The 25,301-nt window shown below is 46.4% G+C and overlaps 2 protein-coding genes across 2 annotated transcripts in view; one reads left to right on the top strand and one right to left on the bottom strand.

Annotated features, from left to right (window-relative positions):
* Window positions 1–17,506, bottom strand: part of LOC137413929 (growth factor receptor-bound protein 2-like) — a 115,321-nt gene extending 97,815 nt beyond the window's left edge. Inside the window, exon 1 of the mRNA XM_078779441.1 lies at window positions 17,317–17,506. Coding sequence (XP_078635567.1) covers window positions 17,317–17,394 — 78 coding nt within the window. The 5' untranslated portion in view covers window positions 17,395–17,506. The remainder of the gene's footprint in view (window positions 1–17,316) is intronic.
* LOC137414229 (uncharacterized) overlaps window positions 1–25,301 on the top strand; it is a 193,399-nt gene that overhangs the window by 146,654 nt on the left and 21,444 nt on the right. The window lies entirely within an intron of this gene.

Here is a 25,301-nt window from a genome sequence, read left to right as displayed (position 1 = left end):
AGGTAAAAATGAAGTGATTAGATTTTGGGGTCACGAGGTCAAATGCCAAAGGTCAGAGGTCATGTTAGGTAAAAATCCTGTTACAGGATGATTACAAGCGATGACTTATGAACCAGTGATGGGGTTCTCACCAAATTTGGTACATTTATGTAGAATGATGTAAGGATGAAATGATTAGATTTTGGGGTCAAGAGATGAAAGGTCAAAGGTCAATGTCTGTAATACGTCTATAACTTGAGAGCGGCTGAAGTGATCCAATTCAAACTTGGTACAGGTGTGTATAATGATGTAAAGATTAACTGATTAGAATTTGGGGCCAAGACGTCAAAGGTCAGAGGTCATGTCAGGTAAAATGTGATAACTTGAGAACAGCTGAATGGATTTAAATCAAACTTGGTACAAGTATTATAATGTAATAATGTGGGCGGAGGCATATCGGTCTTTTGATGTTGTTTGTTGCAAACGGTTGTTTTGATGTAACATCCCAAGGTGTGGTTTCATTGGTGCAACGGTTTTGATGTACGGTTTAAATTTGAATGGCACGAGTTGTTCCAGAATGGCATTAATTGGTGGTTCGGTGTCCCCACCCCTTTTTTCCTTATATAAGGGAGGGTATAGAGTTGTTTTGCTTTACTCTTGAGAAAGGTCAGTGGATGCACGTTTATACGTGTTCCTGATCGAAACGTCGAGCAGTTGTTGGTTTGCTCATTAAAAGTTGGAGAACTAAAAATGGATTCATTTGATATGACTATATATATACTGTACATATAGTTCAAAACACACCTGTTCACAAGTGTGCCGCACTGACCGGGTCCTCAGTCGAGGTCCTCAGCATCATCCCGTTTCGGCCCTTCAACCTCGATACGGTCAGCTAAGGTGGGCCAGCAGGGGCACATACACATCCACATGCAGCAACTTCACCTGGATGCGTACATACCCCCGCCCCCAGCCAGTGTGAACGCAGACTACAACAACAACACCTCCACATCCAGAATCCACAACACCAAACAAACATGGTGGAACACTCAAACACCCACCTTTATACCCTTCACCACTCACCAACAAAACACACCAGATCATACATACACACACATATATACAACACCAACCAACCACCTACCCTTACAACATACACCACTCAACATACAAAAACACATACTCATGCAAAAATTCATTCATGCAAAAACACACACCCTCACCCACTCACTCACTCATATACACAAAATAAAAAATAATAATAGTAACAACAAAAAACAAAACAAACAAAAAAACACACACACGACCCAACCTACACCGTTCGACGTGCCTCCATAAACTTCCTCCATGTCCAAAATGAGCCTTTCAAGGCAACCTGGGCCACCTTCTCACACATCCTCCTTCTTTCTGTCCCACACACTCAAAGCCGAGCAAGAAATGCAGAAAAGGAATTGCCAATATACCCTCTACACCCCACCTCAAATGGCTGACAAGAAACTTGCCAACCCTTCTCCCTACACTCTGCCTCCAGCTTACTGTACTTTCCTCTCTTCCTCTCGTCCACCTTCTCCATATTCCCTTCCCATGGTACAGACAATTCCCCGAAGATGACCTGTCTTGTTGCACCTGACCAAATGACAATGTCAGGCCGCAACCTTGTCATACAGATCTCCTCTGGGAATACCAATTGTGGCTTTAGGTCTGCCACCACCTGCCAATCACAAGCATCTGACAGCCCTCTGGCTTTCCACCTCCTCCTCTTTCCACCTCTTACCACTTGGCCCTCTTTGACAAACCACACCTCTCCCCCATCAGTCTCCTTCTCCACCCTTCTCTCTCTCGACCTCAGCACCTCTTGTTGCACCATCTGCACCACCACCGCCAGCACCTGATCATGTCGCCACCTGTATTGTCCTGCTGCCAATGTTACTGAACATGCACTCAGTGCATGCTTCACCGTTCCCACACCTCCACACAAATAACATCTCTCCTCCTGCAACAACTACCTCCCCACAAGACGCCATTGCCCATGTGCTCCATCTCGGAGAAGAAGGGGGAGCAGCCGGCAGATCACGGGCGTGGCATGCCGACGCACCACCCGAAGCGGGGCGAGCGAGCCCCCACCAGCCAACCAGGGCTGACGAAAGACCATCGCGGGCGTGTCTCCATGAAGCGCGCATTGATTTGCAGCACGCGTAATATAAGCGCGGGCGCGAAGCCTTTTTATGAGTTGGAGGAGTGGGACGAAAAATGCAGAGAGAGTCGGGTGAGAAGGTGATAAACGAGAATCGACTTGGGTTGGAGACGGCGCTTGGTGGGGTCTGGCTGTGAGAGACGAAGCTGCTTCGGAAAGCCCCTACCGTGTGAAACCGAATACGTGGAGCTGCCGTTGGCTGTTCGCTTCCAGCCCGGAGCGGACCTCCTTGCTGTGCCATCCCCCCGAACCTTCCAGCCCTGCTGTCCCACACGGACCCTTCTCATCCCTTCTTCCAGCCACTCCTGCCTGCAATTCCCTTGTCGTGTAAGTCTGTTGTCTGTCCTGTTTGTTGTCTGGGGTATAATATAAGATTGTTTTAAGGTTTGCCCTGTGTCTTCTTCTTCTTCTGTAAATTACTTTCGTTCCTCCTCTTCTTTGGTTTTGTACATAATTAATAAATTCCACCTGTTCCTTCTTATTCTTTGGTTTCATTCTCCCCCGATCGCTTTAATCCTTTCTTTCGATTGAGTACCTGTGGCACGATTTGGCCAACGGTTTATAATCGGGTTTAGTCTCTTGTTAATGGCTCGAATCACGGATTGTTAAACCGCTCGGCAAATACCATCTTGTCCGTGGTTCGAGCGGTACTTGTCTCCCTGTTTTGCGGAGGGATTGGTAAAGGTATTCGGGAGAAAACCTTGACCAATAACCCTGATCAATTCCACCCCGCAAAAGAGCGTTACAAGTACCAGGACCGGAGACGACCAGCTTAACAGGCCAAGGGGATTAACCCCCCCCCCCCTTGCTAAGGGGAGTGCCGTCTCTGAGATCCGTAACAATTGGTGTCGAGGAGTTGGGATTTGAGGCCCGAACCAAAATTTTAAAACATCAAAAAAAAAAAATTGGGTCAAAATTTACGAGCGGCCGAAATTTTTATTAACACCACCAAATTTAAATCGTGCCATGGATGGTCAAGGCGGTCGGATGCCGGTAGGGGAGGTAGAAGAGGGGTTAGAGGCAACCCAGGACCCCAGGGAGGAGGAGAGCAATGAGGGTGCAGTGGCGGGGGTTGCAGGCGCACAAGATGGCGGCGCCTCGCACGAGGTTGGAGGCGCACAAGATGGCGCCTCGCACATGGCGGCAGGGGCTGCGCTCGCTGCGCAATTGGGAGGAATGAATATGCAGGACCTCATTGCGCAGCTGCAGGCAGCCCTACAAATGAGTATGGGAAGCCAAATTGAGCGATTGGGAGGCCAAATTGGAGCAATGGGAGGCCAAATTGGAGCAATGAGGAATGAAGCAAGGGGTACCAGTGACCAAATTGGGAGGTTAGACAGCAAATTGGAGCGAATAGGTAAATTTGGGGACAGAATGGGTGAGAGCACACAAAGATGTGGGGAGAGCATGGATTGCATGTTGAGCGGGAAAGGCACACGGGTACGCGACGAGGTAACGCGAGTCGAGGAGCACGGGTTGAGCAAGGCAGAGCAGAGCACGGTTGAAATTACGGGTATAGAGATCGCGACCCGGGGTATGGGGAAGCCGGCGACCGCTGAGGTAGAAGAGAAAATTTTAATAAAGCCAGCGGTCGTCGAAGAGAAAGAAACTAACGAATTAATTATAGTGGGAATTGAAATTGGAGAGACCAGGGACTTAGAAAAGCACTCGCGGCAGGAAGAAATGGATAATGTACAAAGTCTGAATTCACATCCTGATGCCGTACTTGCTAATCCTTATAAAGATTTGCAGGTGCGTGTGGAGAGGAGGATCCCAAAGGTGAGTAAGGTGGGATATGGTGCTAAGAGGTTATGCGGGAGAATGTTTGGCGCGGAAATAATTTTCGCGCGCTTGGGATCCCTGCATACCACGGGCGTTTGTGGGAGGTCCGTGGTGCGCTGTGTGAGAGAAAATGGCACGCGTGTGAGGAAAAAGTGTGCGTCAAAGAGTGAGTGTGTTACAAAGTGTGGGAGTGAAACCGAGTGCGAGCGAGAATGCACGTCGGAGTGTATGTGTGATGAGAGTGATACGGAGAGTGAGATGGATGAGGAGCGGGTGCGAGGATGCACACTTGGGATGGATGGAGAGGGTGTGCGAGAACACACACCTGAGTTGGTGGTGGCGCGGGTGCGGGAGAGCACACCGGAGCGCGTGAGTGGGTATGTGCAGGAGTGCACACCCATGGTGAGTGTTACGGAGGACGTAACGGAGGAGAGGTGTGCGAACGTCGAGTGTGCGCCAAGGTATGTTATGGAGTGTGCAGACAGCGAGTGGTGTGTAACAGAGAGTGCGGTGGTGGAATTGACGGAGAGTATGGGATGTATGAGCAACGAACAGAACGAGTGGGGTGAGCATGTACGGGGAGCGTCGACGTTAAACGGAATAACGGTTAGACCGACGTTTAGCCGACGCGAGCTCTTGGTCCGTGCCGGGCTTTGGGTATTGCGGGAGCCGGCGGGGATCGGTGCCGCGTGGCTCCTGTTCAGAGCGCCACGCACGATCCGGGCCGGGCCCTGCCCCGCACGGTCGAGTCCGCGCTTTGCCGGGCAAGGCGACCGGCCCGGTTTGAGGGAAGGTAGGAGGGATCGGAGCGGCGCCCCCTTGTGGTTGCGGCGTTCCAGCCGGGCAAGGTTGGCCCACCGCGCATGGGAGCAAAAGGCCCCGTGCCGGGATGGTGCTGTGAATCTTGGCCCAACCAAACCTCCTCCCGTGAACCGAATGCCGGACGGACCCAACCTGCAGGCGACCAAACCACCCATATGCATTGCGCGGCTTTGCGAAGCCGAGCTTTGAATATGCATGGACGTACCGAGAGGCTCAAGTTTAATGGACTGTGATGATGATAGTGTTTTGATTCGAAATTGGGAATAGTGAATAGGATTGGCAGTAATGATTGTCAAATTTGATGGGTAAAAATGATTGGCAGTAATGATTGGCAAATTTTATTGGCAAAAATTGGATGGGTAAAATTGATAGTGGGAGTTGCCCGATGTAGAGGGATGATAAATCCACCATCCCTCACATCCCCCGGGCACATGAGCATTAGTTATGGGGTTATGGCGGTGAAAACCAAGCCAGGGAGGGTTTGGATAAAATGATAGGAATTCAGAGAAAGATGACCATAGGTCACGTTAGATTTAAGTAGCGACATTGTACCTGTAGGGGGGACGTAGCAGATTAGTGGATTATAATGACGTGGGATGTGCAATAGTATAAGGGAAGACGGGAAGCACTAAGTTAGAGGGAAAACCAGGTAGAACAGTTGATGCATGATGCAGTGTGTTTGTGGTGTGGTTTATTGAATGAGGCATTGCGTATGGAAGTTCTTGCTGGTGAGCATATTGAAATGAGGAATTGAGAGGCAATGCTCGTGAATGGTGCAGTGTGTGTGAAAGAGGTGATTGAGCAGCGTATGGTGAAAAGTGCGATTGTGAGTTGTATTGAGCGAATGGTCCTGGAGGGAAGACGGGTGCACGTGCCACCAGGTGTACAGGTGACACCAGGTGTGTGGGCACAGGTTCATGGAGAATGGTTGAATGGAATAGATGGTCTGGAGTGAATGGAGCATGGAGTGAATGAACCAATAACCCTGATCAATTCCACCCCGCAAAAGAGCGTTACAAGTACCAGGACCGGAGACGGCCAGCTTAACAGGCAAAGGGGATTTACGCCCCCTTGCTAAGGGGAGTGCCGTCCCCCGGATCCATAACAATATATATATATACAGTATATATATATATATATATATATATATATATATATATATATATATATATATATATATATATATATATATACAGTCACGTGAAAAAATAAGCACACCCCATGTAAAGTTTTGACTTTTTCAACATATTTCAACATACAGCTATTTGATCTTCATTTCAACAATATTGATAGATAAAGGTGATATAATATAACAAATATCATGAAACATTTTGTAGTCCATTGTATAATTTAAATAAACATAAATGCAAATTTGACATGTGGAAAAAGTAAGTACACCCCTACATTTATCACTACTTCAAATACCTAAAATTAGAATCAGGTGCACCAGTTCAGGTGCAAATGATGAGATCAACATTAGAGAGGATCTTGGAGGAACCTGTCTTATTTAAACCTCAGACATTTAGTTTGGTTTCCTCTTTGTTGTTGAAGTGTGCGGCGTCACCATGCCTAGATCAAAAGAGCTCTCTGAGGCCTTCAGAAAGGTTATAGATGCCTTCGAGTCTGGGAAGGGAATTAAAAAGATCTCCAAACAATTTCAAATCAATCATTCGACTGTCTGGAAGATCATCTACAAGTGGAGAAGATTCCAAACAACTGCCAACTTGTTCAGGCCAGCAAGTTCAGCCCGAGGGCAGACCACAAGATGCTGAAATAAGTCTCTAAGAACCCCAGAATGTCATCACGGGACCTACAGATAGCTCTTGCCATTGTTGATGTCAAAGTGTACGAGTCTACCATTAGAAAGGGGCTGCACAAATTTGATCTACATAGGAGGTGTGACAGGAGGAAACCTTTGCTGTCCAGAAAGAACATCAGGGCAAGACTAAAGTTTGCCAATGAACACCTAGGCAAAGACCAGCACTTCTGGAACAATGTGCTCTGGACAGATGGGTTAAAGGTAGAGCTATTTGGCCACAGTACCAGAAGACATGTTTGGCGAAAACCAAAGACAGCATTTGACCACAAGAACCTGATACCAACTGTAAAGCATGGTGGTGGAAATATTATGGTTTGGGGCAGCTTTGCTGCATCAGGGCCTGGGCAGCTCACCATCATAGAATCCACTATGAATTCTTCATTGTACCAGAGGGTGCTTGAGGATAATGTCAGGCCATCTGTCGGAAAGTTGAAACTCAACCGAAGGTGGACCTTGCAACATGACAATAACCCTAAACATACCAGTAAATCCACCAAGGAATGGCTGAAAAGAAAGAAATGGAGGGTCTGGAATGGCCAAGTTAAAGCCCGGATCTAAATCCCATCGAGATGTTGTGGGGGGACTTGAAACGAGCTGTGTTTGCAAGAAACCCCTCAAACATCGCACAGCTGAAAGAATTCTGCATGGAGGAGTGGGCAAAAATTTCTCCCAGTCGATGTCAGAGACTGTTAGACAGTTATAAGAAATGCCTACTTGAGGTTGTTTCTGCCAAAGGGGGCAATACCACCTATTAGAGCCAAGGGTGTACTTACTTTTTCCACATGCGAAATTTGCATTCATGTTTATTTAAATTATACAATGGACTACAAAATGTAAATGTTTCATGATATTTGTTATATTATATCACCTTTATCTATCAATATTGTTGAAATGAAGATCCACTAGCTGTATGTTGAAATATGTTGAAAAAGTCAAAACTTTACATGGGGTGTGCTTACTTTTTCACGTGACTGTATCTATATATATATATCTATATATATATATATATATATCTATATATATATATATATATATATTGTTGCGGATATGGGATTTGGCCTCCATACATATCCGCTTGTAAATATTCCCCTATTTCCCCAATACTCTCCAACTATCCCCAATCCCCCATTCCCTAGTCCCATTGTCTGTAAACAACACCCTGTAGCCCCGACCTTCCCCTTTTTCCCCCATTAAATGTCGTGCCCAGGTTCACCGCATCTCACGTAGACAACTATAGGACATCTTGCTAGTTATTCTTCGTCTATGTCAGTTAAGGACTCGTTTCCATTAATTCTGACTCTTCGTTGCACCAGAATGTGATTGTATGGCACCAGTAGTGAGTTTAGGACCTCCCAATACCTCCCCGCATCTCTTCCTCATGGAACTACAACAACAACAACAACAACTACAACAACAGCAGGCGGCGGCGCGGCCGCGGCGCGGGGAGTGCGCGTCCTCACTCCGGCTTGGTTAGCCACCATTGACCATGTGCTCCGACGGGGTTACCACTCAGGGGCTGACTGTCAGCTCCTCGTCAAGGGCGGAGCCCGGTAACCCCCCCGCACCCAATAAGAAGCGGCGGACCGATTCCATCTGGGGCGGAGCTAACGAGCCGAGGGCGTGTCACTCCCCGCTGGATATACGCAGCCACTTACCGGAGGTGACGTGAGATGCGCCCCCAGCTTGGAGAAAGAACGTCACCTTCTAGCGCTGAGAGAGACGTCCCGCATCTCTGGACCGGACCGGGTGGATTCTGCCCCTGAGCCAAGGTGCACCTTGAGCCATCGACTACCTGCCCCTCCTTGCCATCAATCCCTGTGTGAGTCAGTCTTGTCCCGTTTATCTGTGGTCTGTCGGGGCTAAGATAAGACCGTGTTTAAGTGCCCACCTTTCTATGCTGTACCTCTTGTCAGTGTAATCTAAACGTTCTGCAAACCCATATTATAACCTCCTCCGGAGGTCTTGAGAACTGTACCCCTGGTGTCGTGTCATTTAACCCAGCCGTTGTGTCCTTTCCTTCATTGATTTAGCATAGCGCGACTTAGTCAACGTTCGAGTGTAATCGGGTAACTTGTGCGAACACGGCGGCCATTCCGCTCGGCCCAGCATAACATCTCAATAAGTCGTGTCCGTAACAATATATATATATATATATATATATATATATATATATATATATATATATATATATATATATATATATATATATTGTTTTATATATATATATATATATATATATATATATCTATCTATATATATCTATATATATCTATATATATCTATATATATATATCTATATATATATATAATATTGCTGCTGTTTTGAGATTGGCACATATTGGTCATTAAAGGTTAAAGGGTTGCCCCCCATAGTTAGTCCACGAGCAACACGTTGGCCACATTAGAGTATTAGTTATGTCATAGTATGTGTAAGTGTAGGCCATTTCCCCTAGTAATATCTGCGTTGTGTAAAGACATGAGTTTAGGTCCTTTCATTTTGCATCCACCCTCCAAATTCCACCTATGGGCATAATTGATCGTGCGCCCCATTTGGCTGATCCCTCAGTTTGTTACGCTTTGGCTACCCGCAGCAGTTTGTTACGCTTTGGCTGCCAGCAGCATTCGCTGCCCTTTGTTCGCTCGCTAGTCGAGTAACATGAGGTAGGCCTAGGAGGGAGGAGCTCGGGGTCGGGGTGGGGCGGCGTCAAGGCAGCGCGTCAGAGACGATGACGCTAAGGGCCACCAGCCAACCAGGGCTCTAAGGGCATGGCGTGATAGGGCGTGGTAAGGCGCGTCTGGCAAGTGCTAGAAGGTTTGCGGGGCCTGCCTATAAAAGCCTTGGCACAAAGCCCTTGTACGAAGACGACTGGAGCAAAGAACTTCGAGGACTTATGAGAGAGGACTTGCTACCAGAGGACTCGTTGTCAGGACTCGCAGAGGAGAGTGTTGGAAGGACGTTTACGGCGAGCGCATTGTGAGCACCTCAAGTGTAATAGCGCTGCAAGGCGTTGAACTGTATTCGCATATTACGGACGCGGCTGCAGCCAACCCAGCCAATAGCGCATAACCTGGCTATGCGAGTAAACGCGGCCATAGTCGCCAGTGAATTACCGCCACGCCAGAAGCCCTCCCCTACCGTTCGTCTCGTAAATAGCCCAGTGCGTCCCAACGGCACAATACGAGCTCCTGCCTGCTGCCTTCACCTACTTCGCGGTACAAGCTGGGGACCGGAGAGAGAGCTGCACGGAAGCCATCCCTGTACGCGCTGGTGACCATCAACCTGACCTTCATCAGCAAGCCCCGTGTGAGTGTGTCTGTGTGTGAGACGGGCCCGTTTGTCCTTGGAGTAAGTTAAGACTGTTTTTAAGGCTGCACTGTTGCCTCTTTTCTCGGAATCATTGTACATAGTGTGAATAAATTCTGTTCTTCCTTTCTTCCCCATTCGACCGCTTCTGTGATTTCTCCATTGGCTAAGCGTGGTACGAGTAAGATCGCTAGAACCGGGTTCACCAACTAAACGGCACGGATCGCGTGTACGCACCGCTCGGCATCTCAGCACGCGTGATTCGTGCGGGGCTTATTTCCTCATTTCTGGGCAGCGCGAGTAATTAGGTAATAGTGATTCTAGTCCTACTTGCCCATTTCGCGCTGTCCGGGAAGGATGTCATAGGTCCCGGGTCCCGTCGGCCAGTCAAAGACAAGGGGACTAATCCCCCCTTGGTAAGGGGAGAAGGCCGGCACAGAGATCCGCAACAATATATATATGTGCAGTATATGCTTTTGGACCCTATCTCTCCGTTTTAGAAACTAGGCCAATGTTGACCTTTTGACCTCAAAAATAATTGGTGGTTACATTCAGTGACCTGACATGCAAATCCTCTTCAAATTTCAAGTCAATCAGATGAATATTGATAATTTTAGAAATTCGGCCTATGTTGACCTTTGCCCTATGTTGATTCTTTGACCTGACCACAAAAATAGTTGGTGGTTGAATTCAGTTAGCTGATATGCAAATAATTTTAAAATTTGAAGTCAATCGGATGAAAATTGAGGATTTTGGAAATTTCACCAGAGTTGTTCACCAGAGAAATTTCACCAATGATCAAGTATGCAAATCCACTTCAAATTTCAAATCAATCAGATGAAAAATGACGATTTTAGAAATTCAGCCTATGTTGACCTTTTCACCGTTAGACCTCAAAAATTATTTGTGGTTGAATTAAGTAACCGGATATACAAACTCTGTTCAAATTTCAAGTCAATCGGCTGAAAATGACAATTTCATTAATTTGACCTCAAGATGACCTTTGACCTTTGACCTCAAAATCAATGGGCTTCTTCTTATGTCCAACTCTACAATTTTGTGAGGTTTCGTAAAGATCGGTCTAAAATTGTGACCTGTAGGCGATTGACATACAAACATACAGACATACAGACAGACAGATAAACAGATAAACAGACAGAATAATGCACCAGACCAACCAACATACTTGAAAAAATCTTCGATTTTCGCAAGTGACAAACAAACAGTTGGGTGAAAACATAACTTTCATCCACCTTCTGTGGCAGAGGTAATAATAACATATTGTAATCATACAATTACAATACCTCCTTAGACATCGAGTGCATCTGTATGACGTCGCCGTTGTCATGGCACAAAAGAATTTTTCTCCACGTGCAATGTGAAAACCGACACAAAATACCATGTGTTGTGGTGCCAAATGCGTCTTGGTTTCATGTATTAATTATTGGTATTATCTGAAAAAATATATATATATATATATTAAAATAAAATAAATAAATAAAACTGAAAAAAAAAAAAAAACTATAAATACATGGTATGAACAAATCATGTACAAGCAGCGAAAACTATGTCCTGGGACTTATATTCTTGGCAAGCGTTACACTGCGAGGTTTGTCACTGCCTTCCCAGCGTTGTTTGGATGTGCTCTATCCTCTTAAATGCTGAACATAAAGGAAGAAAGCAGTGCATGCCATTTTTAAAATGATATGTAGCAATTGTTATGACCCAGGCAGGGTTTGAAACACCAATCTCCCAGACTCAGGCGGACACTCTAACCTATAGGTTCTCAAAGTGGTCCTTACCGCCCCCCAGTGGGCGCTGGGAACTTTCAGGGGGGCACTCGAGAGTCCACGGGCGGTAGGGGGGCTCTGGCAATGATTTGGGGGGCACTGGCGATTTAGAGGAGCAGCGGCGATTTGGAGCGCTCATTGGGCTTCCTGCAGTCTGAACAGGTTACCCGGCGCCATTCGGCAAATTGGCCATCCAATCAACGACCACATTCTTTCCCCCTTCGCATGGTTTTTATGATCACATATTCGCTGATGTCGTGTAGGTATTTTCTTGTCCATACATGCTCACGCAACAAACATGATAGTGTATGACACCAGCGAAATACTATTGGCCGCCAATGCGGCCAATAGTACAACACTAATTTTTGTCACGTGGTGCCATTTCAACCAATCGGCTTGCAAGAATCTTTTTATGTGGGATATAATACACTCTATTCGTGCTGGACTATTCAACGTGCCTGGTTCAACTTTACAGCCTGGCCTTGCCAGCACAGACATTGGGCAAGGTATGAACAGTCAGTGTCAGCGCTGGTGTTAGTCTTTTGACATTTTGGCGTGTTGATTTCGTTATTCAAAAAAGCTTCACGTCCGGTCGGCTTCAAGATGTCAGCCTCAAAGAAAAAGTGTCGTCAGTATTCCGTTGAATACATCAAGTATGGATTCATTCCATCTCCGACGAACAAACAGTTACCGATGTGTTTGTTGTGTGGTATCGTGCTGTCCAATGAAGCAATGAAACCATCTCGACTGAGCGAGCACCTGAGTAAAAAGCACAGTGATGAGGCTCGCGCAGAGGTCAGCTATTTCCAATCGCTGAAAGAGAAATTTGAGAAGCGATCCACGGTAACGATGATGTTCAAAGCCAGCCAAAAGCTCGTGGATAAAGGACTGGAAGTGTCGTATAAGCTGTCATTGCTCATCGCCAGATCTGGAAAACCGTATTCAATCGGTGAACAGTTGATCAAACCAGCTGTTGGGGAAGTGATAAAAACCGTTATGGGCCAGGATCCGAATCCAGTTCTCTCGTCGATTGCGCTCAGCAATGATTCCGTGGCCAGGCGGATTGATGAAATGTCATCAGATGTAGAAGATACGCTGTGTAGTGAGCTAAGAAGCACACACTTCGCCATCCAGCTGGATGAGTCCACTTTGCGTGACAGTGAAGCTCTGTTACTCTGCTACGTTCGCTTCATCCGTGATCAGGAAATGGTGGAAGAAATGTTGTTTGCCCGCTCTCTCCAGACCGATACGAAGGGTTCTTCCATCTTCAAACGTTGGAGAAGTACTTTACTGATAAGAACATACCGATGGAGAACATTCTTGCTTGCGCGACGGACGGGGCACCAGTGATGGTTGGCCGCCAGCGTGGTTTTATTGCGCTTCTGAAGAACCAGGTACCGTTCGTGTTCACCATTCACTGTGTCGTGCACCGCCAGCATCTGGTAGCAAAAGCTCTCAGCACCAGACTTCATACATCACTCCAAACAGTAATCAAAGCAGTGAATAAAATCAAGGTGTCGTCTCTGCATGATCGGCTGTTTCGTCAGCTTTGCCAGGAGAACAATGAGGCATTCGAGTGGCTCCTGTTGCATAACGAAGTTTGATGGTTGTCCAAAGGCGCTTGTTTGACCCGTTTCCATGCCCTCTTCTCAACAGTGGTCGAGTTTCTGTCGGAAATTGATATGGAGCTATCGGAGAAAGTGAATGCGACTGAGCATGATGTGGCTTACCTCACGGACATATTCAGTATACTGAATGATGTCAACAAACAACTCCAGGGTGACAATATGACGCTGATTAAAGCAAATAAAGTGATCGGCGTGTTCGTAACCAAGGCGACTCTGCACAAGGAAACCCTCGGCCGCAGAGATATGTACCACTTTCCGCACTTGGCAAAGGAAACTGCTGTTTCTGATGAAGAGCTGCTCGTTTATTGCAATCACCTTGAGAAGATTCGTGGAGATGTGGAGCAGCGTTTCAGAGACATGCTAGAACTGTCGGTGCCAGCATGGGTGATCAACCCATTCAAATGTGACATTCAAGATGTGAAGCGCGAATTACAGGATGAAATATCAACCTCCACAATGATGATGAGGCGAAGGCAAGATTCTCGCAGCATGAATACGGCAAATTCTGGATTCTGGAGCGGGACGAACACCCCGCAATGTGGACAGAGGTAGAACTGCTGCTGATGGCGTTCCCCACATCATACCTCGTTGAAAGAGGGTTCAGCGCCGTGATGGTGCTGCTGACCAAGTATCGAAACCGCCTTGACATTACCAAGAGGGGCGATCTGCGTCTCTACCTCACTGAGATGGAGCCAGATGTTCGTAATCTCGCAGCGAGTCACCAGGCCCACCCTTCACACTAACGGTATTTGGGCCTGTGATAACAGATTCCCAGTTTGCCTCACCTGGACCTGTTCTGCTGAAACATTGTAGGTCGTGCAAAATAAAATAAAAAGTAAAGTAAAATATTATTCAGAAAATATTTGGCTTCTGTTATTTTTGCTTCCTATCTACATAAATTCTGGGTGTCCGACCATGAACGATAGGACAAGGGGGGCATTGGGCCGGTCCAAGAGGGCAGAAGGGGGCGGTAGTCCAAAAAAGTTTGAGAACCACTGCAAGTCTAACCATTACGCCACCAGGTCTGGTTATATACATCATCTATTATATATTGTGAACTGTGTATGGTGTCTGTCCGTGCATTAGCCTGTCTCCTATTTATGACGGCTGCTTCCAGCGCTGCATTTGAATGCACGCAGGCAAATCTGCATATTCAACAAGAGGAAGAACATATTTTAAACATATACGTAGTAAATACAACATGGAATCGGAGATTGTTTATCAGTGCATTGAAATACAACCTGAGGATTATCACAAAGTTGAACAAACCATGTCAGTGTTGTTAATAACAGTAACTTATACTAAAAGTCTTTGAACAAACTCGGACAAAGGATGCAGTGCAAGACGGTCATTTAATTAAAGAAAAACTTCCATTTCGCATTGTGACCGAAAAATAACGTTTAATAATAAACTTCATAAAGGTCCAAAATAAACTTAAATTTAATACTCAGTGGACTTGATGTAATTTGTTAGAGTTACAGCGTCCGCTCTAAGTCGAGGAGGTCACGTTTCAATCCTTGGCCAAATCATTAGATATATCAAAAATAATGGTGTGTGTTGTGTCTTTGCTTGATGCTCAGCATTTAAAAAGGATACAGGACAGGCAAACTGTCATAGGTTGGCAACCATTGTGCAGGCTTGATGGGCCGAATGGTCTTTTTCTGTGTTGAATTTCCTTAGTTGGGAAATCATCTATTATATATTGCGAACTATGCACCTCTATATTCATTCGTCTGTCTCCCGTTTATGGCGGCCACGTTCCATACTGTGGTTTAAAAGCTGCTGATTGCTTATTTTGCATTTTCATTTCACTTTTCTTGAAACAATATAGTCAGTCGCTTTATTGTCCCTTTCAGTAATCTTTAAATTCAACATGAACATCTGGATTAAAGTAGATTTAATACAGATCTTCATGGATGAACACACAATTTAAAATAGTTGTATTCACCCTCTTTTTTGACAAATCCAACCTCTGCCACCAGATGCTGCACCACCATTTTGTGGTGGGTGTTATTAGTAGCTCAGAACTTAGGCTCTGGGAGAAACCAAGAGTGTAATACAAATAACCTTTTTAAAGTCCATGAAATACTTAAAATTTATAGATCAACTTAAACTTTTCCCATCACCGTAGATGAGTACTTTTCCTTGCATAGACATACAGGTAATGGACAAAAAATGGAAAAACCGTGGTAAATGAGGGACACCAACCAATTTCTTCCACACAGGTTTAGCCCACGTGCTACCTAAGCAAATAATATCCCAGCATGGTTAGGGTCATGTATAAAATTGCTGCAGAAGCCTGGTTGCAGATAATTATGGCTAGCATGGCTGCAAGAGGAGACGCTCCCAATGCCCTCATCCACAGGCCCATTTAGCTGCCCAATGGTTTGATGAACACAACACTGATGTTATCCATATGTCATGGCCTTCTCTGTCACCAGATCTGAACCCAATCGAGTATTTATGGGATATTGTGGAACGACACCTTAGAACGTTTTCTACCTCCATCAAACAGGTGTGAGTTGATTGACTTTCTCATGAAAGAATGGTGCCAAATCCCTCCTGCATAATTCCAGACATTGGTGGACTCTATGCCATTGGTGGACTCTATGCCATTGGTGGACTCTATGCATCCAGGCTGTACTGGCCACACATGGTGGCTCAACAACCTATAAAGTGACTTTACATTTGTGTTTCCATTTTTTCGTCCAATATATATATATATAGTCTATGCAGTTCTCACGATAAAGGAGCATGAGTTGCGAATAAGCTCCAAGGTGTGCACGGTAACTTGACATCCGAGATATATTCCAAAAGCATGAGAAGCGGGGGCGCTGAGCTCCACACACCCATAAAGGCTCTCTCAGCACCACATACCCAGAACGATGGTCAGCACCGCTACACTTTGCTCAAAAACAAACCTCTCACAAGTATTTGTGAGATTTGCACAGTGAAAGTGCTTATTATTGAACATATCGGAGCAAGTATATCACGTTAATACATGATATAGTGCACATGGACGCGACAGGCTTGCAGCGAAACAATCATGGCAGCAAATGGAGCGCATTAGTAGAGCGGAATTAATTGTTAATTCCGCCTCCTTTCCAGGAACAGCAATTGCACATCATCTAGGAAAAATTGGAAAATACAACACGTTTTCCATAATGCACCGAGATTAATGAACAAGCACACATGGAATTTCATCACAAGCACAAATTTGTATTTTATGCATCCGTGGGATCAGTCCACTTGGTCGTGCATTTTTCTGTTATGAATATGGACGCGCGACTTGCCAAGTAACGACACAGCTTGATGAGTGTACTTGGACAGGGACTCGTTCCCTGGTCTGCCCTTCAACAGCTGAACATCAAACCCATTTAGCTCATTTTTCATCTCTGCTGTGTGCAATAGCGACTGATACACAACATAGATGTCAATGGAAAAGAGAGAGAAAGAGAAAGAGAGAGAGAGAGAGAGAGAGAGAGAGAGAGAGAGAGAGAGAGAGAGAGAGAGAGAGAGAGAGAGAGAGAGAGAGAGAGAGAGAGAGAGAGCGGCAGAGAGGGAGACAGACAGACAGAGAGAGAGAGGGAGAGAGAAAGAGAGGGAGAGAGAAAGAGAGGGAGAGAGGGAGAGAGAGAGGGAGAGAGAGAGACAGAGACAGAGAGAGGGAGAGACAGAGACAGAGAGAGGGAGACAGAGACATAGAGAGCAACAGAGAGGGAGACAGACAGACAGAGAGAGAGAGAGCGGCAGAGAGGGAGACAGACAGACAGAGAGAGAGAGAGACAGAGAGGGAGACAGACAGACAGAGAGAGGGAGAGAGAAAGAGAGGGAGAGAGAAAGAGAGAGAGAGAGAGAGAGACAGAGACAGAGAGGGAGACAGACAGACAGAGGGAGAGAGAAAGAGGGAGAGAGAGAGAGAGAGAGAGACAGACAGAGAGACAGAGAGGGAGACAGACAGACAGAGAGAGAGAGAGAGAGAGAGAGTCATGGGAACGCACTTTGAGAACATCTCCTCGCCTGAAACTGAGCTCATCCTCCGCCGTGGCGTTGAAGTCGTATTTGGCGATTGCCTCCATGGAGCATGCAGAGGAGGCTGCAAGGGAGCGCAGCAGCTCCCGGCGAACCCAGCCGGCAGTCTGCGGGTTAACGAGTCTCTCTCTCTCTCTCTCTCTCGCTCTCCCACTCTCTCGTTCTGTCCGTTTCTCTCTGAATTCCCCCTTTGGGTACGAGATGGGGGCGGTAAGCGAGAGGGGTGCTTCTTCAGCTGGCGCAATTCGCACCAACGATTCCTGCAGAGAGGCGGGCGAAGATGTCTACAATGAACCAAGAGCGCTGAAAAATGAAGACCTTTGCTGGGAGAATGAGCAATATGACCATAAATCAATGGTGCACTGTGGGACTGTGCATCCATTTCAGGTTGTGTTTACGTCATCTTTCAGTCAATGCATAATTTGAACATATATATATATATATATGTGTGTGTGTGTGTTTGTGTGTCGAATGTTCCACAAGCCATGACATTCGACTGAATGTGACAGGAATTTGTTTAGGGTACCGACGATAGCTTGCCTCCTCATCACGAAGGACGCTGGGATATTAACGTCCACCAATGAATGCTGGCAGATGGATGCCTGTTTGATGTACATCCGAAGGACGGCACACACATCCATGAATCACCCATCTTCTTCTTCTTCTTTTGCATATGGCATAGGACTGCAGGTGGAATCATTGGCTGAGGGCAGGGTTGTGTTGTTGATCCAGTGCCTCTATTACCAGAACACAGGTACTCATTTTGTCAACCTCGGAAGGATGACAAGCTGAATCAACCCCACCTGGTCTTAATTATGATCCCAAGGAACCTAGGATTAAGTAGGAACCTAGGATCCCAAGCCTGCAACCATAACTGTTGTTGTTGTTGTTGTTGTTGTTGTTGTTGTTGTTGTATAGCCCCGGACAGTTCTCTTTATCAAGCCCACGGTACGGAGACAGCCATTTGATCTCCCAGGAGCGTCCCAGAGATCCCCCTCATCTAGGATGGTGTACCCCGCCCTCACAAAGTTCGGGCCACGACAGAGTTAGAGAGGTATGGAGAGAGAGAGAGAGAGAGTGAGAGTGAGAGTGAGAGAGTGAGTGAGAGTGAGTGTGGGTACGAGAGAGAGAGGGAGAGAGGGTGTGGGTACGAGAGAGAGAGAGAGAGGGGGTGGGGACGAGAGAGGGAGAGAGAGAGGACGAGAGAGGGAGAGAAAGAGAGAGAGAGGACGAGAGAGAGAGAGAAAGAGAGAGAGAGAGTGGGGACGAGAAAGAGAGAGAGGACGAGAGAGAGAGGGTGGGGACGAGAGAGAAAGAGAGAGAGAGAGAGGGTGGGGGAGAGAGAGAAAGAGAGAGGGTGGGGACGAGAGAGAAAGAGAGAGAGAGAGGGTGGGGGAGAGAGAGAAAGAGAGAGAGGGTGGGGACGAGAGAGAAAGAGAGAGAGGGTGGGGACGAGAGAGAAAGAGAGAGAGGGTGGGGACGAGAGAGAAAGAGAGAGAGAGAGGGTGGGGGAGAGAGAGAAAGAGAGAGAGGGTGGGGACGAGAGAGAAAGAGAGAGAGGGTGGGGACGAGAGAGAGAAAGAAAGAGAGAGAGTGGGGACGAGAGAGGGAGAGAAAGAGAGAGAGGACGAGAGAGAGAGAGAGAAAGAAAGAGAGAGAGGGTGGGGACGAGAGAGGGAGAGAAAGAAAGAGAGAGGGAGGCAGAGAGAGATACTTACAATTTACAAATCCAAAAAAAATCCCAACAAAACGAGAGAGAAAAAGAAAGGAAGGAAACAACGAGTATAACAATTAATCATTCCATTTTTACAAAAACATAAAATAAAGCAATACCACCAAAACTATATAAAGACTTGATTATTATTTTAGAAAGAGATAACACCAACTCATTTTGGCGAACTTCACAAACATTTTCTAAACACCATTTTTCCACAAACACATCAAGTTCAGCCAAGGTCTATGAAAAATTAAATTCAAGTTTTACCCTTGCAGAAACAAGCCCAGAGAAAAACGTCATGATGTTGCATTGGTGAAGCGGTTTACCGTTACACATTGGTGAAGCGGTTTACCGTTACACATTGGTGAAGCGGTTTACCGTTACACATTGGTGAAGCGGTTTACCGTTACACATTGGTGAAGCGGTTTACCGTTACACATTGGTGAAGCGGTTTACCGTTACACATTGGTGAAGCGGTTTACCGTTACACATTGGTGAAGCGGTTTACCGTTACACATTGGTGAAGCGGTTTACCGTTACACATTGGTGAAGCGGTTTACCGTCACACATTGGTGAAGGATGGCGCCAGGAAGGGCATCCGGCCATAAAAACATTGCCTCAAACAGGGAACCATGATTGTCATGGGGCCCGCAAGGCTAACCCCTGCTCTAGCGGGGAAAATGGCCTTAAAACGATCATTCATATTCATTCATTCATTCATTGGTGAAGCGGTTTACCATTACGCTTCTGCTTTCTGGACAAGTATGTTGCAAGTTTTGCTGTTGCTACAAAAAAACACAACAGTTCATATTTTTTGTCTTGTGTACATTTCTTTTTGAACCCAAAAATAAAGGAGCGAAAAGTAAATCTGAAATTCAATTTGTGTGACACAAAGTTCAACCAGTTAAATAATGGAAAAAGTCTTTCACAGCCAATAAAAAAATGAAATACATCCTCATTTACAGAGCAAAAGGGGCAGCATGCAGATATTGGGGCAAAATTCCTCACATATGTATTGCATGGGATGACCCAGTAGGCAATGCGCCACTGGAGATCCCCTGTTCTTTTGGTGATTTGCTTACAATACATCGCTTCCCATACAGGTTCAGTGGGTGGCCCTGCAGGGAGTAGTCTCTTCCAGCGTGCTACTCCATTTAATGGAGAATCACCGAGAATTAGAGATACACAACACTTAAACAGGCTCTTGCTGCTTATAGATTGTAATTCATTTGTGCCTGGGCTAACAGGGGGAAGTTCTCTGGGGGAGCAGTCAAAAATCAGTTTCGGGAAGTATGACTCATCAGGATGTCCATGTGTATTCTGAGCCCATAATACCCGTAGATGATGACCTTTTTGCACGACTTTCCTCAATATTAAGCCGATTGTCCTCTTGGACCGAATTCCTGTCATATTTGAAATATCTTCCACAGTCTTCCACCCTACACCAGAGTTTGGCCGTAGGTGCCATACTTTGTTCATGCCTGCATCAATGAAGGGTTGGCACAAATCACGGCTCTTGAATGCATCAGGGAAGAGAGGGTTGAAAAACAGAGGTTCAACTTCAAACATCCCTGGGGAGTATGTGTCCTCTTTGTGACTCACTGTAAGACCTTTCCAGGCATTGAGAAGGTTCTGGTAGAATATAGGGAGCATTGATGTATCCACACCCTTGAGGTGGGTCAGGAATACTTCACGACCATAGCAGAATCAGCCCGCCTGTTGCAAAATATGGCAGGCCAATGGGTAGTTTGGCAGGTGCTCAACATATAGAAGGCGCTGAATGGAGCACAAGCGAAAGGCCATGAGGCGGGATTTCACGTGAACAAGGCCTTGGCCTCCTTCAGATGAAGTATGGCATATTACGTTTGGCCGCAGCCAATGATGGCCTCCCCCCAAAAAATGCACAAGTTTGGCCTGGATCATTCTAAGCAGCACTTCCGGCGGTTGTAGGCAAATAAATCGATGCCCTAAAGTTGCAGCAACCAAGTTATTGGCAACTAAGACACGGCCCTTAAATGAAAGGTGCGGTCTGGCTCTTCTCCACAGGTTCAGTCACCTCTCCATTTCTCCAATCAAGCCTTCCCAATTCTTTTCCATAAATTGTGTGGAACCAAGGGACACACCAAGGTAGTTGATACCATCTGCCTTCCATTCTAAGTTTTCCGGAAGAGGAGGTAGATGTGTCGAGACAGGGAGGCAACTATTAAGGTAAGGCACCCAAATAGCTTTGCTTTTCCTCCAATGAACTTTCAGAGAAGAAGCCTGGAAAAAGGTTCTCAAGGATTTAACAAGAGCATCAATATCCTGTTTGCTTCTGATTATGATGCACACATCATCTGCATACGCTGATATAGTCAGTGGTGGACTCCTTGGGAAACAGGTCAGGCCAGAGATATTCTCCCTGAGCTTACAAAGTAATGGGTCCATTGCTAATGCAAAAAGCAATCCTGAGACTGGGCAACCCTGCCGTACCCCTCTCTGAACCTGTATGGGGGAAACGAGTTCATTATTTACTTTAATTACACTAGAGATGTCAGTGTACAATAGAGATATGAAGGCTCTGAAATTAACCCCACAGCCACATGCTTCCAGAACATGCCACAAAAAACATGATCAATACTGTCAAAGGCTTTTTCAAGGTCTAGAAACATTATTCCAAAATCATTTTGATCGTGGTAAGTGTCCATTAAATCCTAAACGAAAAAAATGTCATAAATGGATCGACGGGGGATGCAGAAAGTCTGATCGGGTAGGACCAGGTCACCAATGACTTTCTTCAAACGATTTGCCATCGCTTTTGAAAACAGTTTGTAGTCGGTGCACAATACTGAAACTGGTCTCCAATGCTCCATCCGCCGGAGCTCGCCGGAGCTTGAACACACGAGGCTCGACCTCGTCCTCCCAGCTCAGGAAGAGGAAGTTAATAATGCACTCTGACTTTCCCAGCTTAGGGAAAGGGAGCATTAACGAAACAAACTAAGGAATTATAAGCGAGAAAAAAGGTTTAAAATAAAACAGGTTTAAAGTGAAAAAAATAAGTTGGGGAAAAAAAAGAACAGGGAACCCCCAAAAACGACGATTACCCTTAACCTACACGATAAGTGTGCTCTATGGCTCTCTCTCGTCTCTACATAGATGGGAAACACAGGGAAACTTTACAAACATAAACAAGGATGACCAGCAGGGGGGGGGGGGGGGGGGGAGAGAGAGAGAGAGAGTCTTCTTCTTCTTTTGAGTTTTATGGTGTTTTCAGAGCCGTGAGGCTCTATACACCCCACGCGCCTGAACATCACTGTGTTGCAAAGAAAATATATTGAAAGGAGGCCTATGGGACATCCATAAAACTATATAGGTCTCCCACACACTTTCACAAAGTTTAGGACCGCCTTGCACAAACGAGGATGCTTCTGGTTTAAATGACCAAAAATGACGGGCAGGTCAGACCCACCGACCCCCTCCTCTCTAATGATTTTAAATAGAAGCAACCTAGGTCCGTCATATTGGCGACATACCATAAATAAGTGAGATACATGTTCGGGTTCCCTGCAGGCGTCACAAGTCCCGGAAGGGTGACACCCTATTACGTGAAGATACGCATTAAGGCGACAGTGCCCAAGTCTAAGTCTGGAGAGAGCCACCTGGTCTCTGCGGGACAACTGAGGTAGCCAAAAGGGGGGAGGGGGGTCACGTCTGGATTCACCCTGTAACAAAACCTACCCTTCGTGGTGGTATCCCACTGGGATTGCCATTTTTTGATGATCATGTCCCTGGCCACCTTCACAATTTCAGACAGACCCAAAGGGATTTGGGTGACACATTCAGATGTGAGCGCACACTTGGCTGCAAGATCGCAGGCCTCGTTCCCTCCGATGCCCACATGAGTGGGGATCCAGCACATATTGACCTCTCCAACTAGCAATGTTGATCAGGTGCAGTGCTTCAAGCACCAGGTCAAATCTGCATCCCTCCTGTAGAGACTCTAGTAATCTAGTGCCTTAAGTGCAGAGAGGGAATCAGAAAAGATCATGGCACTGAAAGGGTTGAACTCGATTATCCATTCCAGTGCCAATACGATAGAAAAGAGTTCCACTGCGAAGACGGAGAAATGATCAGATAACCTCTTAGCCTTTGTCACCTTAACATCAGGGATACATATTGCCGCCGCAGTTCTTCCAAGGGAAGGGACTTTGGAACCATCCATGTAAACGTGGAGAGATTGGCTCCAAACCGAATGGATGAACTCCATCGCCTGGATGCACGAAGCAGAGGGGTTATGCTTGTCAACTTTCCCCCATAGATCCAGGTGGATTTGAGGCATAGCAAGAGTCCAGGGGGGCCAGATTGGAACTTTATTGATGGACTCAATGGGCAAGGAGTCCAGACCCATTTCACCCGCGACCCGCCTACAGGCCATCCCGAAGGGAGCGGAATTTAGATTTTTACCCGATGCCTCATACTCCCAACATTCTGCAAAAACCGCTCGGACTGGATGATTGGTCCCAGAGGATATAGATTTGGCCCAGAATTTTAGCCGGGACACCTCCCAGCAGAGAGATAGAGGCATCTCCCCGGCTTTCACCAAAAGGGCAGAGATAGGTGAACTCACAAAAGTGCCCAGACAGACATGCAGGGCTTTAGCCTGAATGGCTTCAAGTTTACTGCAGTTGGTCATTGACATGTGTGAAAAACCCTGGCTACCATAGTCCAGATGATGGCAGATAAGGGCTTTGTACAGGAGAAAAAGACTTTCCTGGTGGGCTCCCCAGGAAGTGCCAGTGAGGCATCGAATTAGATTTAGGCCCTTGGCGCATTTAACTGCGACCTTCTTAACGTGGGAGCTCCACGTAAGCCCTTTGTCGAAAACAACCCCCAGGAACGACACTTCAGAAGATGCTCTGAGGATGGTTCCACCAAATGATATTGATGTGTCCTGGACCATCCTCTTGTGGGAAAACATTATGAACTTGGATTTGGGCCAAGAGAACTGGAACCCCCACTTTTGGGCCCACAGCTCCATCAAGCCGATATCAGCTTGAAGTTTCCTTAACGCAAAAGCTAAGTTTTTACTCTGGACCCACAGGGCTATGTCGTCTGCAAACAGCAGCATCTTGCCGTGGATCCCTGAGAGAGAGGCCATATCATTGATCATAATGTTGAAAAGTGTAGGGCTTAAGCAGCTGCCCTGGGGGACTCCTTTTTTCAGATGAAAGTCGGAAGAGAGGGTTTGCCCCAGTCTCACTTGAAAAGATCTAGTGGCCAGAAAATCCCGGATCCACCAAAACACTTTGCCTCTGACGCCAAGATGGTGCAGCTTGAAGAGCAGGCCTTCCTGCCAGACTGTATCATGGGCTTTGTGAATGTCCATGAAAACACAAAGAAGCGCCCCTGATTATTGAGGGATTTTCTCACCTCGTTAGCCAACAAAACAATGATGTCGATAGCTGAACGCCCCCTTTGGAATCCGCTCTGGGATTCATCCAACAGGTTGTTCCGTTCGAGGAAGAAAACCAGGCGACTGTTCACCATCTTCTCCATTAACTTGCTTACCACCGAGATGAGGGAGATAGGGCGGTATGACGACGGATTTTGGGGATTTTTCCCTGCTTTAATGATTGGGACGACTATTGAGTGTTTCCACTCTTGGGGAAGTTCTCCGAAAGACCAAACTCTATTAAATAGGCCGAGAAACACGCCCAACACCTTGTTTTCCATATTCTTGAACATATGAAAGGTCAATAGGTCGGGGCCAGGGGAATTGTTCCTAGATTTATGAACCGCTTGCCGAAGTTCCCAGAGGGAGAGGTCCAGATTTAGAGGGGAATTTTCAGGACACCAGTCATTGAGGATTTCTCTGTGCTGGGTCTGGAACTGGAACCTGGACACCTTGGACTCCCTGTCAGTGTTGTTTTCTCTAATCAAGTCAGAGAAATGTTTGCCCAAAGCCTTGGCCTTGTCCTCATTCGTGGAGGAGGTTCCATCAGGGGAAATGAGTACCGGGATGACCCTTCCCCCGTCTTTAATACCGCTCATGGATTTCACCTTCCTCCAAACGGATGGAAGAGAGGAGTCCGGGCTAATGGCTGAGCAGAAGCACCGTCAAGAAGCAGTCTTGGCCCGTTTTATGACCCGCTGGGCTTGGGCTCTTTTCCTCTTGTACTCTATTATGTCATCCATCCTGAAGGATTTTCTCACTTTCTTCAGAGCCTCCCTCCTTTCCCGGATGGCCTTCCCGCACTT

The sequence above is a fragment of the Myxine glutinosa genome, chromosome 5, assembly GCF_964187855.1.
Source record: "Myxine glutinosa chromosome 5, kmMyxGlut1.1, whole genome shotgun sequence".
Lineage (NCBI taxonomy): Eukaryota > Metazoa > Chordata > Myxini > Myxiniformes > Myxinidae > Myxine > Myxine glutinosa.
Note: the sequence above shows the minus strand (reverse complement) of the source record. Positions and strands in the feature narration are given on the sequence as shown.